At 41.6% G+C, this 14,841-nt stretch overlaps 1 protein-coding gene across 2 annotated transcripts in view; it reads left to right on the top strand.

Annotated features, from left to right (window-relative positions):
- Positions 1–1,842: 1,842 nt before the first annotated feature.
- KIF27 (kinesin family member 27) overlaps positions 1,843–14,841 on the top strand; it is a 128,971-nt gene continuing 115,972 nt past the window's right edge. For both annotated transcript variants that reach the window (XM_089662103.1, XM_089662102.1), the window contains exons 1-2: positions 1,843–1,958; positions 5,621–5,976. In XM_089662103.1, the coding sequence (XP_089518229.1) occupies positions 5,679–5,976 (298 nt within the window). In that variant the 5' untranslated portion in view covers positions 1,843–1,958; positions 5,621–5,678. The remainder of the gene's footprint in view (positions 1,959–5,620; positions 5,977–14,841) is intronic.

The following is a 14,841-nucleotide window of genomic DNA, read 5'->3' as shown; positions in this document are numbered from 1 at the left end:
GACTTTGCTCAGCGACGTGCGAACTTGGCGCTATATTTCAAATTTCAGTGTTTTTGGTTTGATTATATTATTGAATTAAATGTATGATTTAGAATCTTGTTCAGACAGATTTCAGTGAGTTATTCCTAAAAATTACAGCCTACAATAAAAAAACTACATATTTCCATGCAAAATAATGGTACCGCTTTCAGCACCAAAAATATGAAATAATCAGACCGCTAGGGAGGTTACTGGCCTCTGTACACTGCCCTACAAACCGCTGATCCTATCCTCTGCCCTGATGACCTCCCTCTACACTGCCATACTGACCTCACATCCTCTGCCCCCCTGACATTTTTACTGCACCACCACATCAGATAGGCTTGATCCGGCCCTGCCACCATAGCAAGAGGCTTGCTATGGTGTCACATGGAGAAGATGAGGAGCTGAAAGCACTGATAGGGGACCCCAGAAAGGAGGTAAGGGACCCTTCTGTGCAATAACATTGCACAGAGCAGGTAAGTTTATTATTTGAATTAAAAAAAGAAAGGTTTACAGTCACTCAAAGGGAAACATACCCAATGGAACACAGATGGCAAAAAAAACTGACAGGGGTTATAATGCTTTCACACAAAGGACCAAAGCAGGGCGCCAGATTAGTGTAAAATGTAAAAGGCAACACTTTATTCAAGGCACACTTACATCAAAAAATAATATGAACAGTATACAGGATTTTTTTGATGTAAGTGTGCCTTGAATAAAGTGTTGCCTTTTACATTTTACACTAATTTATGACAGAGGCATATATTTTTTTGTTCTCCAAAGGAGGGTTCACTGAAGAACACTTTATTGATTGAACTTGATTTTTTGAATGACTTTTGTTTGATTCATACTTAAAAAATGTTTATTTTTTATTTATTTATTTTTATATATATATATTGTATATATATATATATATATATATATATATAGTTATATTTTTATTTCAATATTAATAATGTTTTTTAATGATTTTATCTTCTATATATTTTTTTTTTATTTTTTCACTTTGTTTTCAGTTATATAAAGATTGTGCTATTGTTCCATGTAGCGCAGCATTTTTTCACTTCACAATATGTAGCAGAATACATTTTGGCCTAAATGTATGATGAAATCTGATTTAAAAATTTTTTTTACTGGACTTGTTTAATAGCAAAATGTCGAAAATATTTTTTCTCAAGATTGGCGGCCTCTTTTTTATAGTGCAAAAAATAAACAATGCACAGGCGATCAAATACCACCAAAAGAAAGCTCTATTTGTGGGGGAAAAAAGGACATAACTTTCATTTGGGTGCAGTATTGCATGACCACGCAATTGTCAGTGAAAGTAACGCAACGCCATAACGCAAACAATGGCCTGGTCAGGAAGGTGGTAAATCCTCTGGAGGGCAAATGGTTAATGTGTTCGGTTTTAAAGGGATGAGGTGGCAACCTTTTAAAGGAGAACCATCACAGGGGCGGACTGACCATTTGGAAAATTGGGCACTGCCCGAGGGCCCGGGGTCAGTAGGGGGCCCCATGAGATGCCCCTGGTACCTTTTTCATAGGCTTTTTTGAGTTTGGCCAAGGACACAGGTGCCCCATGATCCCCTATTGCACGGGGGCCCCATGAGTTGTCAGTCCGCCCCTGATCCGTCATGAACTGCGTAAAGACTGTTCAAACCTACAACCTGCAATTATAAACCATATGCCTGTACTTCAGCCGGCCACTAGGAGCGCTGTGTCTTTTCTTCCACCCTGCAGGTTTTGGACTCATCGAGTTGCCGTCGCTAGGAGGCTGTAGTTTCCAACGTTCTCTGTGGTTGTCAAGGCAACGGGAGAAAACACAAGAGGTGTGCGCGGCAACGGTGAAGTTCCACAGAATCTAGCTGCGAAGGGCGCTCGGGATCCGCTGTACCGAGGAGTCTTCACAACCTCTGTTACCGGCATGTGGAAGTCAGGTGAGAGCGGCTATGTGTATACATGTAATTCCCCCTGACACCGGCACCGCTGTGGATGCTGTCTTTTCTCTACTCACATCACTTTTTGTATGCTGGAAAGAACGCATTTACGTGAAAGTGTAACTAAATGCAAACCTTTTTTTTTTTTAACTTTTGAATAGAGCATAGTGAGTAGAACACCTGTCTGATTTTTAATACAGCCTGTGCCCCCTTTACACATAAGGTCAGGGGGTGCGGGCAGTAAAATCAGGCTATTGAGATGCAGTTTTACCCCCAACCCCCAGTTGCCTGAACACAAACATATCACTGCCCACAGCTATACACATGCCAGGGCTGCGATGCTCTGCAAAATGTAAACAAAATGTCGCTTTCAGCAAAACGTGACTAATGCAATTCTATGGGGCTGCGCCGAACTGCCTGCAATGCGGCAGTAAGCAATTATAGGGTTAAATCAGGCCATGCAGAGGCAACAAATCGCATCCTCACTGCCTTTCAAATCTCTGAGGGCTCGTTTACACCATGGTGCAGAGATCTCAGTTTTTCTGCACACGTTCTGCATGGGCAAAGCAAAATCCATTGTTCTCTATGTGCCCTGTTCACACCACGATACTAGTATCGGGCAGCACAGTGGCTAAATGGTTAGCACTTCCGCCTGGCAGTACTAGGGTCGTTGGTTCGAATCCCAACCACGGCACCACCTGCCTGGAGTTTGCATGTTCTCCCTGTGCCTGCGTGGGTTTCCTTCAGGTACTCCGGTTTCTTCTCACACTTCAAAGACATGCTGGTAGGTTAATTAGCTCCTGTCTGAATTGGCCCTAGTATGTGTATGTATGAATGTAAGTTAGGGACCTTAGATTGTACACCCCTTGAGGGTTAGGGACTGATGTGAATGTACAATATATATGTAAAGTGCTGCGTAAATTGACGGCGCTATATAAGTACCTGAAATAAATAAATAATCATGTGCAGATTTTTTTTCTGTACAGGAATCTGCAACGTGTATAAAACTCATTGGAGCAGGCATAAAAACTGATGTGTCTGCAAGTGAAATCTGAGTGTCAGTTTCCATCAGTTTTTCTGCATGTATGGTGTGAATGAGCCCTCAGGCCTCGTTCACACCATACGTGCAGAAAAACTGACATGCAGGTTTTATACACATTACAGATTCCTGCACAGAAAAAAATCTGCAGGTGATACTAGTGTTGTGGTGAGAACAGCTGATGTTGTTGTGCCCTTGCAGAACGCATGCAGAAAAACTGACGTCTCTGCACCATGGTGTGAACAAGCCCTCATGTGCGTTTCAATGAGGTTTAGGGCTCGTTCACATCACATGTACATGTGGGTTTTCATGCACGTTGACATCAGTTTTCGTGCACATCTGTTATGCACAGATTGACATCACATCCTGTGTCATCACTCTATGGTTGAACTGGATGGACTTTTGTCTTTTTTTCAGCCAGACTAACTATGTAACTATCACTCCCTTATCAGTGCCTCCCTCATTCGTGATCCCCACTTCAGTGACTGTCCATCACGTTCCCCTCATCAGTTCTCCCCACTATTATTGCGCCTTATCTGTCCTCCACCATTAGTGATTGCTCATCTGTTCATTGCCATTAGTGTCCCCCACCATTAGTGCCTCCTTATCTGTCCTCTGCCCTCAGTGTCCCCTCATCTGTCCCCTATCATCAGTGACCCCTCATCTGTCCCTCACCATCAGTGTCCCCCACTATTAGTGCCCCTCATCTGTCCCCCATCATCAGTGACCCCTCATCTGTCCCTCACCATCAGTGTCCCCCACTATTAGTGCCCCTTATCTGTCCTCCATCATTAGTGATTGCTCATTTTGTCCCTTGCCATTAGTGTCCCCCACCATTCGTGCCTCCTTATCTGTCCTCTGCCCTCAATGTCCCCTCATCTGTCCCCCATCATCAGTGACCCCTCATCTGTCCCCCATCAGCAGTGTCCCTCACTATTAGTGCCCCTTATCTGTCCTCCATCATTAGTGATTGCTCATCTGTCCCTTGCCATTAGTGTCCCCCACCATTAGTGCCTCCTTATCTGTCCTCTGCCCTCAATGTCACCCATCATCAGTGTCCCCCACTATTAGTGCCCCTTATCTGTCCTCTGCCACCAGTGTCCCCCACCATTAGGGACTGCTCATCTGTCCCTCACCATTAGTGTCCCCCACCATTAGTGCCTCCTTATCTGTCCTCTGCCCTCAATGTCCCCTCATCTGTCCCCCATCATCAGTGACCCCTTATCTGTCCCCCACCATCAGAGTCTTTTCATCTGTCACCGCCATCAGTGTCAGAAACTTCCACCATCACAAATCCCAGTGGCAGCATGATCCCAGATGGCATCCGTCAGGAGGGAAGGTAGGCGGGCAGCACAGACAGAGAGCACCACTCTACATTCCCTCCCACTTCCTGTTACATAGGAGGCAAGCAGACCAGTGCTTTCCATTTTGCCTGCGATTCAGTTCTAGGCTGTGAGGGAAACTGCAGACATGCTGCATAATCCCGCACAGTTCTGCACTGGACATTGCACCTTTTGGTGTGAACAAGACACATAGGAAACCATTGTTTCCTTTGTGTCTTGCAGAGACCTGCGGTTTTCTGCTGCAGAAAACCAGAGGTCTCTGCAGATGGTGTGAACGAGCCTGTAGGCCTCGTTTACACCATACATACATGGAAACTGATGCACAGATTTCACTTGCAGAGACATCAGTTTACATTAGTTTCATGCGCATTTCAATGAGTTTTATGCCTCGTTCACACCATATGTCAGTCATGTCACGCCTCGACTATTGTAACTCCCTCCTCATTGGCCTACCTCATCGCAGCCTATCCCCATTCCAGTCCATCATGAATGCTGCTGCCAGACTCATCCACCTCACTAACCGTTCTGTATCTGCCACCCCTCTCTGCCAATCCCTCCACTGGCTCCCAGTTGCCCAACGGATAAAATTCAAAACACTATGACATACAAAGTCATCCACAACACTGCCCCAATTTACATAACCGATCTTATCTCTAAATATCACCCAAACCGTACACTCCACTCCACGCAGGACCTCCTACTCTCTAGCTCCCTTATCTCCTCCTCCCATGCTCGTCTCCAAGACTTCTCCAGGGCGTCACCCATCCTCTGGAACTCCATACCCCAATCTATCAGACTGTCACCTACTCTACTTACCTTTTAGGCGATCATTAAAAACCTCTCTCTTCAGGGAAGCCTATCCTGCCCTCTGCTAATACTGGAATCCTCTCCGCTTCCAACCACTCCATCCCCCACAGTTTTACCTATTGTACCACTAGCCCCTCCCTCCTAGATTGTAAGCTCCAAGGATCAGGCCCTCCTATCCCTCTTGTATTGAACTGTATTGTTACTGTATTGTCTCCCTCTATAATGTAAAGCGCTGAGCAAACTGTTGGCGCTATATAAATCCTGTATAATAATAATACTGGAAGTCTGAATGAAGCTTTTCTGTTTTGGCTATGGGACAGGAAAGTGAAGGGAAATCTCCCCTAATGGGACACAGATAGCAAATTAAAAAAAAAATTGACAGGGGTTATAACCCTAAAAAAGAAAAAAAAACGTTTTCTTCAGTTCTACTTTAAAGACCACTGCAGCTAATGTCAACTTACTATATTTTTCAGAGATCATGCCATAAACTGCAAGTGTGGACTCGGCATTAATAGAGCGGCTGACAGGATCATGGAGGAGATTCCAGTGAAAGTAGCAGTGAGGATTCGGCCTCTGCTGTCAAAAGAGATTCTTCACAACCACCAAGTGTGTGTCAGGGTTGTTCCTAATACACAGCAGATCCTAATTGGGAAAGACCGTGTCTTCACATTTGATTATGTCTTTGGAAAAGCTGCATCTCAGGATGATGTTTACAGCAACTGCATCAAACCCCTTTTAGTGTCCTTGATTGAAGGATACAACGCAACAGTGTTTGCATATGGACAGACTGGCTCTGGCAAGACTTACACAATCGGAGGTGGCCATGTTGGTATGTTATGTTAAAGATAACATTTTGACTCTTACATTGTGTTTTGTCACATAGAACCAAGCAATGTTATTTTTTTAGCATTGTTATACAGTGACAACAGCATGCACAGTGCTTTACAAAATGAAAGTGATGGTTACAATATGAAATCAATACAAGGGGCTTAGCAGGGCCCTGCTTATGAGATCTACAGTGCCTTGAAAAAGTATTCATACCCCTTGAAAGTTTCCACATTTTGTCATGTTACAGCCAATAATGTAAATGTATTTTATTGGGATTTAATGTGATAGACCAACACAAAGTGGCACATAATTGTGAAGTGGAAGGAAAATGATAAATGGTTTTCAACATTTTTTACAAATAAATATCTGAAAAGTGTGGTGTGCATTTGTATTCAGCCCCCTGAGTCAATACTTTGTAGAACTACCTTTTGCTGCAATTACAGCTGCAAGTCTTTTTGGGTATGTCTCTACCAGCTTTGCACATCTAGAGAGTGAAATTTTGCAAATTTTATGGTTTTTTTGCAAAATAGCTCAAGCTCTGTCAGATTGGTTGGAGAGCATCTGTGAACAGCAATTTTCAAGTCTTGCCACAGATTCTCAGTTGGATTTAGGTCTGGACTTTGACTGGGCCATTCTAACACATGAATACGCTTTGATCTAAACCATTCCATTGTAGCTCTGGCTCTATGTTTAGGGTTGTTGTCCTGCTGGAATGTGAACTTCATCTCCAGTCTCACGTCTTTTGAAGACTGTAACAGGTTTTCTTCTAAGATTGTCCTGTATTTGGCTCCATCCTTCTTCCCTTCAACGTTGACCAGCTTCCCTATCTCTGCTGCAGAACAGCATCCCTACAACATGATGCTGCCACCACCATATTTCACGGTGGGGATGGTGTGTTCAGGGTGATGTGCAGTGTTAGTTTTCCACTACACAGCATATTGCTTTTAGGCCAAAAAAATAAATTTTGGTCTCATCTGACCAGAACACTTTCTTCCACGTGTTTGCTGTGTCCCCCACATGGCTTCTCGCAAACTGCAAATGGGACTTCTTATGGCTTTCTTTCAACAATTGCTTTCTTCTTGCTACTCTTCCATAAAGGCCAGATTTGTGGAGTGCACGACTAATCGTTGTCCTGTGGACAGATTCTCCCACCTGAGCTGTATATCTCTGCACTTCCTCCAGAGTTACTATGGGCCTCTTGGCTGCTTCTCTGATTAATGCTCTCCTTGCCTGTCAGTTTAGGTAGACAACCATGTCTTGGTAGGTTTGCAGTTGTGCCATTTTCATTTTCAGATGATGGGTTGAACAGTGCTTCGTGAGATGTTCAAAGTTTGGGATATTTTTTTATAACCTAACCCTGCTTTAAACGTCTCCACAACTTTATCCCTGACCTGCCTGGTGTTCCATGGCCTTCATAATGCTGTTTGTTCACTAATGTTCTCTAACAAACCTCTGAGAGCTTCATAGAACCACTGTACTTATACTGAGATTAAATTACACAAAGGTGGACTCTGTTTACTAATTAGGTGACTTCTGAAGGCAATTGGTTCCACTAGATTTTAGTTAGAGGTATACATGGTTGTAACATGACAAAGAAAATTTACCCTCCTTCCTGACCAGGCCATATTTTGCGTTACGGCGCTGCGTTATTTTAACTGGCAATTGTGTGGTCATGCAACGCTGTACCCAAATGATATTTATGTCCTTTTTTCCCCACAAATAGAGCTTTCCTTTGGTGGTATTTGAGCACCTCTGCGATTTTACTTTTTGCTCTATAGACAAAAAAAGACTAACAATTTAAAAAAAAAAAAAGTTATTTTCTGCTAAAAACCCATCCAATAAAAAATTTTTTAAAAATCAAATTTCTTTATAAATTTAGGCCAAAATGTATTCTGCTACATATTTTGGGTAAAACAAATCCCAATAATTGATTATTTGCGCAAAAGTTATAGCATCTACAGTACAAACTATGGTAGATATACTGGAATTTTATTTATTTATTTTATACTTGTAATGGCGGTGATCAGTGACTTATAGTGGGACTGCGATTATTGCGGCGGACATTTTTACACTTTGTAGGAACATAGATACAGCTTTGTTATTCGTTCCTGACCGACGATCTGCAGGTGCAACTGTTCACCAGGGCTTTCCGATCTGTTTGTGCTTTCCTCCAGCGGCATGCGTGCACCCCCCCCGCGTGGTGGAAGTGCAAAATCACATATATACATGTGATTTTGTACAGAAGTGCTGCCCTGTATTAGTAAAACTGCTATAAGAGTGGATGTTAAATGGTTAATATTTGCCACTTTAGACAAGCCTCTCACAGCTGTATGCTATACAACAGTGCCCACCTCTTTTGTATTGGGATTTGCCAGTTATTTCTTTTCACCTTAACTGTCAGTTTGCCATTATTTTAGATCCAAAAGGAGAAGTGTGGGAATAGAAAAAACAAACTTCCAATACTGCAGCTGTCTTCAGTCAGCTCTAAACTTGACAACTGAGCAATCACATGACTGCTGATCACTCAGTTCTTAGTCCGCTTGAAGCTCAGAGCAGGGACTGTCAGTCACCAGCTCTTTACTCTGCCCCTCCACTGGGCTGGGGAGGGGAAAGGAGTGACTGGCTCAGGCTCTCATCAGCATGCTGAGAGGCTCAGCAAGATGCCAGTTTGGCATCTGCGTGGATCCTGACAATTTTGTTGGGATACTTCCAGAGCCTGGAGTGGTTCTGTGACTTTGGCTGATTCTGGGTCACAGGAGAACACAAGTAAGTGCACTTCAGACACAGCGGATCACTTATTGGGGTACAGGGCCAATCAAAATTGGTCCTTTACCATGTGATCGTTCTGACCAATTACAGTGATTACACTTGTAAACAAAGGCTTCATGATGATGCCTTTTGACCTGTTTCCTCTCACAGGGCACTGTAATAAACACTTGAAGAGTAAAAAAACAAAAAACAAAAACACGATCATATCCCCCTGAGCAGTGCTGTCACTATGGTGACATTGTACTGCTCTGTTTGTCTATCACTACAGCAGAATATTGTCATCAGATCAGTGCAGCCAGTCACCGTGCCACCATAATAGTTTAGCCAGTTACAATGTCCCTGATCACCAGTCCCAGTGTCCCTAATTACCACCACACCAAGTCATAGTGTCTCCAGACCTGTGCATCCATCATGTTCCTGTGAGACACCAGTCCCAGCCATCCGCTGCAGATAGCTGGACATCTGGAACCACAGGAACCCTTGTTCTTCCTTTCTTCAGCCTCTTGTACTTTCTGGCCAGTGAACATGGCATTTCTGTGAATAGCCACGTGCCACTACGCTAGACTTGCTTGGCTTAAAGGAACAGGGACTGCTATAGGTGACTGCAAAAATCTATAATCCCTGACCACTCCTAGAGAGGTGACCTTTACAGTACACTGTTATTGATAAAATTGGTTGGTTTTTGTGATACACAAGATACAATGAGTGGTACATAGTCAGTCCAAACATTGAAATAGTCTCACACCTGTGGTATCCCCTTACTAAGAATCCCAACCCAAAACACATTATGCTACTCCTTCTAAAGTATGCCCATGCTGTGTGTGGGAAATATCCTTCTGAATTGAAAATTTTGTGTAAAATAAATAAATACATTTCAATTTCTTTCCACATTTTTCAAAATGTTGCAAAATAATGAAGTCTTCAAAAGACTCACAACGCCTCTTAACAGGTAGTTGACTCTCCAAAATATGGTCCTTTTTTTGGGTGTTCGTATTTTCCTGGTGCTCCAGGTTATACATAACTGTGATTAGATAGGCAGAAAATTGGAGGCATACTTTTATGCTCCTTGAAAGCCTAAAGGTGTTCCTTTAAATTTTGTGCTCCTCTGTGGCTAGACTGTGAAATATGTGGTATCCCATACTTGGGAGGAGTAGCAGAATGTGTTTTAGGGTGTATTTCTAACTCTGTCCATACTATGTGTTAGGAATATCTTACTAATTGACAACTTTCTGTAGTAAAAAAAATTATAATATTAATCATAATAATTTCCTTTTTATTTATTTTCCAAAAATATGTGGCAATAAATTAAATCTTCCAAAGACTTGCCTTGCCTCTTAAAAAATACTTTTGGGCATTTGCTTTCCAAAATGTGGTCATTTTATGGATGCTTCCACTGTCCGGGTGCTCCAGGGCCTCCAAAATGTGATAAGTGGTCTCGACATGCGTAATTTATGCCCTTTAGAAGCCTGAAGGTGATCCTTGGATTTTGGGCTCCTCTATGCAGTTGGACTACTAAAAAGTCTCAAACCTATGGTATCACCATAGTCCGGAGGAGTAGCAGAATGTGTCATGGGGTGTAATTCTAACTATGCCTATGCTCTGTGGTAGAAATTAATTTACAACTTTGTGTAAAAAAACAAACAAAAAAAACCCCACATTTTCATTTTTCTTCTTACATTTTCAAAAGCTTGTGGCAGAAAATGAAATTTTCAGAAGACTTATCGTACCACTTAAAAAATACCTTTACTTTCCAAAATGTGGTCCTTTTGTGGGTGTTTCTATTGAATTGGCACTCTGGGGCCTCCAAACACATGATTGGTAGTAAGGATATTAGATGCTTAATTTATTCCCCTTGATAGCTTGAAGGTGTGCCTTGGATTTTGGACCCCATTGTGCGGCTAGGCAGCAAAAGAGAATCATGTATGTGATATCCCTATACTCAGACGGAATAGCAGAATGAGTTTTGGGGTGTAATTCCAAGTATGCCCATGCTGTATGTATGATATATCAGCTGTGTGTAGAAAATTTATTTATTTATTTTTTTTCTTCATATTCCAATAAATCAAAAATGTGATTTTTAAAAGACTCACCATGCCTGTTAAATATGTTTGATTGGGTCATTTTGTGGGGGGTTCCCCTGTCCTGTCCTGGCACTTCAGGGCCTTAAGAAATGTGATAGGTAGTCAAGAAATTCGTATACATTATTTATGCCTCTTGAAAGCTTGCAGGTGCTCCTGGATTTTTAGGCCCCCTCTCTGCAGGTTGGCAGTAAAAAGGCTCACACATGTGGTATCCTCATACTGGAGAGGAGTAGAAGAATTATTTTGGGGTGTAATTTTAAAATGTTACTAAACCCACAACAGTAAAATCAGTCTGTATATGCAATAAAGCATTGTTGTTATACTCACTGTGGAACCTAAGGGGTTAATCCCCCGCATTGTGTAAAAAGGCTGTTTTATCCTGTCTTCCAAAAAAACGATGGCAAAAAATTACATCTTACATTAAATTACAAACACTCACTATGCGTTTTGTAGCAGCTGTAACTTTCACACAGAATAATAAATATACGCTGATTTGTTTGCTTTTTGTACCAAAGAAATGTAGCAGTATACATTTTGCCCTAAATTTTTGAAGAATAATGTATTATAAGCAAAGTTTAATAAGAGAAACTTTTTTTTTTTTTCTTTTTGGTCTTTTTTTTTCTTTGTATTATGGACAGGACGCCAAGGATGGGTCCTTGATGGGTGCTTTTGTGGCACCAATATTTGAGTTATGGGTTTGTGTACTTAGGGGTCTCACCTGTCATGGGTAAGGTATACAATTCTCTCAGTATTAGTAAAGACGTATTCGGGAACCCGAAATTTTGGAAGTTCGGGGTGACATTTGGGTGGGAAAAGGTAGGGAGTAGGAGTTTTGGGAGCGACCTGTTTGAGTCCTGCACGTGTGCTGGGAGCTGCAAAACAGAGTTGGACTGTGCTAACCTTGGGGTAAATCCTGTCTTTGAACTTTGTTTCTTTTATGCTGTTTGTGCTGAAGATTAGCAGACTTCCCTGTTATATTTTCTGTTGCTGAGTGAATTCTGTGTTGCTGCTTTGCTTGCATTTTAAAGAATAATAAATACTTTTTATGTGTTAAGACAAATGGCTTTGTACATGGTCCTGAGGAGCTATAGCCCTGAATATTACAATAGGAAAAAAAAAATTTAAACATTGGTGATTAAATACTACCAAAAGAAAGCCCTATCAAAAGATACCATTCACAGTGTTGTATTTAACTGTCATTAAAAGTATGACAGTGCTGAAAACTGAAAAATGGCCCTGAACTGAAGAGGGGTTTAACATGTTGGTTTTCAAGTGGTTAAAGAAAGCTGAAAAATAGGAGTAGGATCAACAGGTAAAAAATAAGTTGCGAGGGTACTACTGTAAATGCCAGTGACAGACTGCATCACATATGTCATTTTTGTGATTTTTGCCTTTACTACCCCTTTAATAACTGGGTACCAAACATTTGCTCCTGGGACTCTGTGGGTTAAATGCTTCTGTTATATAAGAATTCTATAGTTTTATTGGGATACTGGCATGTGATTGTAAAACTTATATGGATGCTAATTACATGTTTTGTTAATGTTTATTTTCTCCTATTTGTTTTATATTTGATAAGAATTTCTATACACCAGCATAATATGGAGCAGGGCCACCTTGTATTCTAACGTCCATCCCTTCCTGTTACACAATACACACACTAGGGCCATTTTAGTCAGAAGCTAGTTAACCTACCAATATGTTTTTGGGGAAAGGAAGCAACAGACAGGAAACCAACAACCTCTTGGTGGGAAGTGAAACAAGGACCCCGGTGCTATTATGCAACTGTGCAAATCACAATGTTATCATTGCTTTGCTTATCTGAAATGATTATTTAATCCCATCTCCAACTGTCTTAAAATTAGATTTTTTTTTAATAATGATATTGAAGAACAAAAGGAGGACCCAAAGTCCACATGTTTAGTTTTATTGTGTATATGTGTTTTGTGCTGTGTGTGGTGTTTTTTTTTTCTGAACATGAATTAAAAAAATCTTTTAAATTTTGTATGGGTTCGTGTTTCCTCGTTGCTTTATTTCTCAATAGGTGTAGACAAGCACCTGCTGGCTGAACTGTGGTGGTGTCATAAAGACCCCTGTATTCTAATATGTGTGTCTTTTGTTTGCCTCTCACTCTTGGATTACTTTTTCATGAAAACAGAAGGCATGCCTGTGTGTCAGGCATCCTCATTTAGTGGGCAGATACCATCTTTGGACCATCTGTCACTGAGGTACTGCTTGAATGCTTATTTACTAGCATGACTGACCCTTGCCTGCTGTTAAAATTACTTTAAACTGGACCTTGGGGCAAAATGAAAATTACTTACATTATGCAGTCTGTCATTAGCATGCCCATTCTGGGCAAAATATAAACCCCTTTGAGGAGTTTGGGGCACACTCTGGGCTGTGCATTAACTGGAGTAAATCGCAAATTCTTCTTTTAGATGTACACTCACAGGCCACTTTATTAGGTACGCCTTGTTCAATTGCTTAGTAACACAGATTGCTAATCAGCCAATCACATGGCAGCAGCTCAATGCATTTAGGCATGTAGACATGGTGAAGATGACTTGCTGAAGTTCAAAACAAGCATCAGAATGGGGAAGAAAGGAGATTTAAGTGACTATGAACGTGGCATGGTTGTTGGTGCCAGACGGGCTGGTCTGAGTATTTTAAAAACTGCTGATCTACTGGGATTTTCACAGACACCCATCTCTAGGGTTTACACAGAATGGTCTGAAAAAGAGAAAATATCCAGTGAGCGGGGGGGTCCTCTACATTTACCAGGTACTTATGCCTGCAGGCCCTTGGACATTCCAAGTGGAATTTGATTTTCCTAACCATATGTTATTTAGATATCTACAGCTCTGCCATTCCCAGGGCCCAGTTCTCAGGTACAGTCCCTACCCTGCAGACCATATCTCTTGTAGATGCTATCATGGTTAGGGAACCCACTAAGCTAATCTCTGCTCTGTATAATACTTTGTGCACCCGCATAGCCACCTGCATAGCCCACCAAGCCAAATCTCATTGGGAGTCGGCAGTTGGAACTCTGAATGATGCAGAGTGGGATGAGGTGCTGGAAGGCACCAAACTAGTTTCACCCAGGTTGATGGATAGACTCGCACAACTATACATTATGCATAGAGTGTATAACACTCCACTTTGAGTGTCTAGATACAGCCCATACTACAGTCCATTGCCCAAATGTTTGGATGCAGCAGGTACCTTTTTTTTCATCTACTTTGGACCTGTCTGATGATACAGGCCTATTGCGCGCAAATCATTACATTCCTGCATGATCTGATTGGCTCTCTGCTCCAATTAGACCCTAAACCTTGTATGTTAGGCCTTTTTTTTAGACCCAGACTCATATTAATTTTTTTTTTTTCTTCAATATTTTCCTATCTGAAACGCTCTTCAGTGTATTCAGTGCCCAGGAGCTAATTGTGCGCCATTGCAGGCTGCTCCCCATACCACTTTTCACATCTGGCAATCGAGGCCAACTCTACACTCCTACATAAAAAATTGGTTTATCCTCATAGGAGCTGCCCATCGAAATACAATAAAAACATATAGGACGGGTGGCTTGACCAGCCACACACCTGTGCTGAAGAACACCACCCAGAGGGTTCTGTCCTTTTTGCTAGTTTTGCAGTTCCTTACCTTTTTTATATATGTAATGTTGTATTTTCCTGAATGCCGTGACAGAAAATACCTTTTCTCCTTGATCCTTGTTTGCCATTTGGCTCCTAGGTCTTAAGTTCTGTGGTCCTGTGAACACTTTAATACCGTACTTACCCCAGTGTGACTTATATGGTTACCCCACTTTGCAGTTTTAGTGTACAATAAAGTTGGTTTATATAAACCCCCTACCACCCCCTTGTAATCCATTCTGCAAGGTGTTTTTTTTTTTTTTGTTTTTTTTTTTGTTTTTTTGTTTTTTGTTTTTTTTTGTTTCTTATCTAGTGAAGCAAAATACTGTATGCTCTGCTCACATACAGTCAGGTCCATAAATA

The sequence above is a fragment of the Staurois parvus genome, unplaced genomic scaffold (genome assembly GCF_062004578.1).
Source record: "Staurois parvus isolate SC_StPar_1 unplaced genomic scaffold, SC_StPar_1.0 ptg001432l, whole genome shotgun sequence".
In the NCBI taxonomy this organism is placed as follows: Eukaryota; Metazoa; Chordata; class Amphibia; order Anura; family Ranidae; genus Staurois; species Staurois parvus.
The sequence above is the reverse complement of the archived record's forward strand: the minus strand, read 5'-3'. Positions and strand labels throughout refer to the sequence as shown.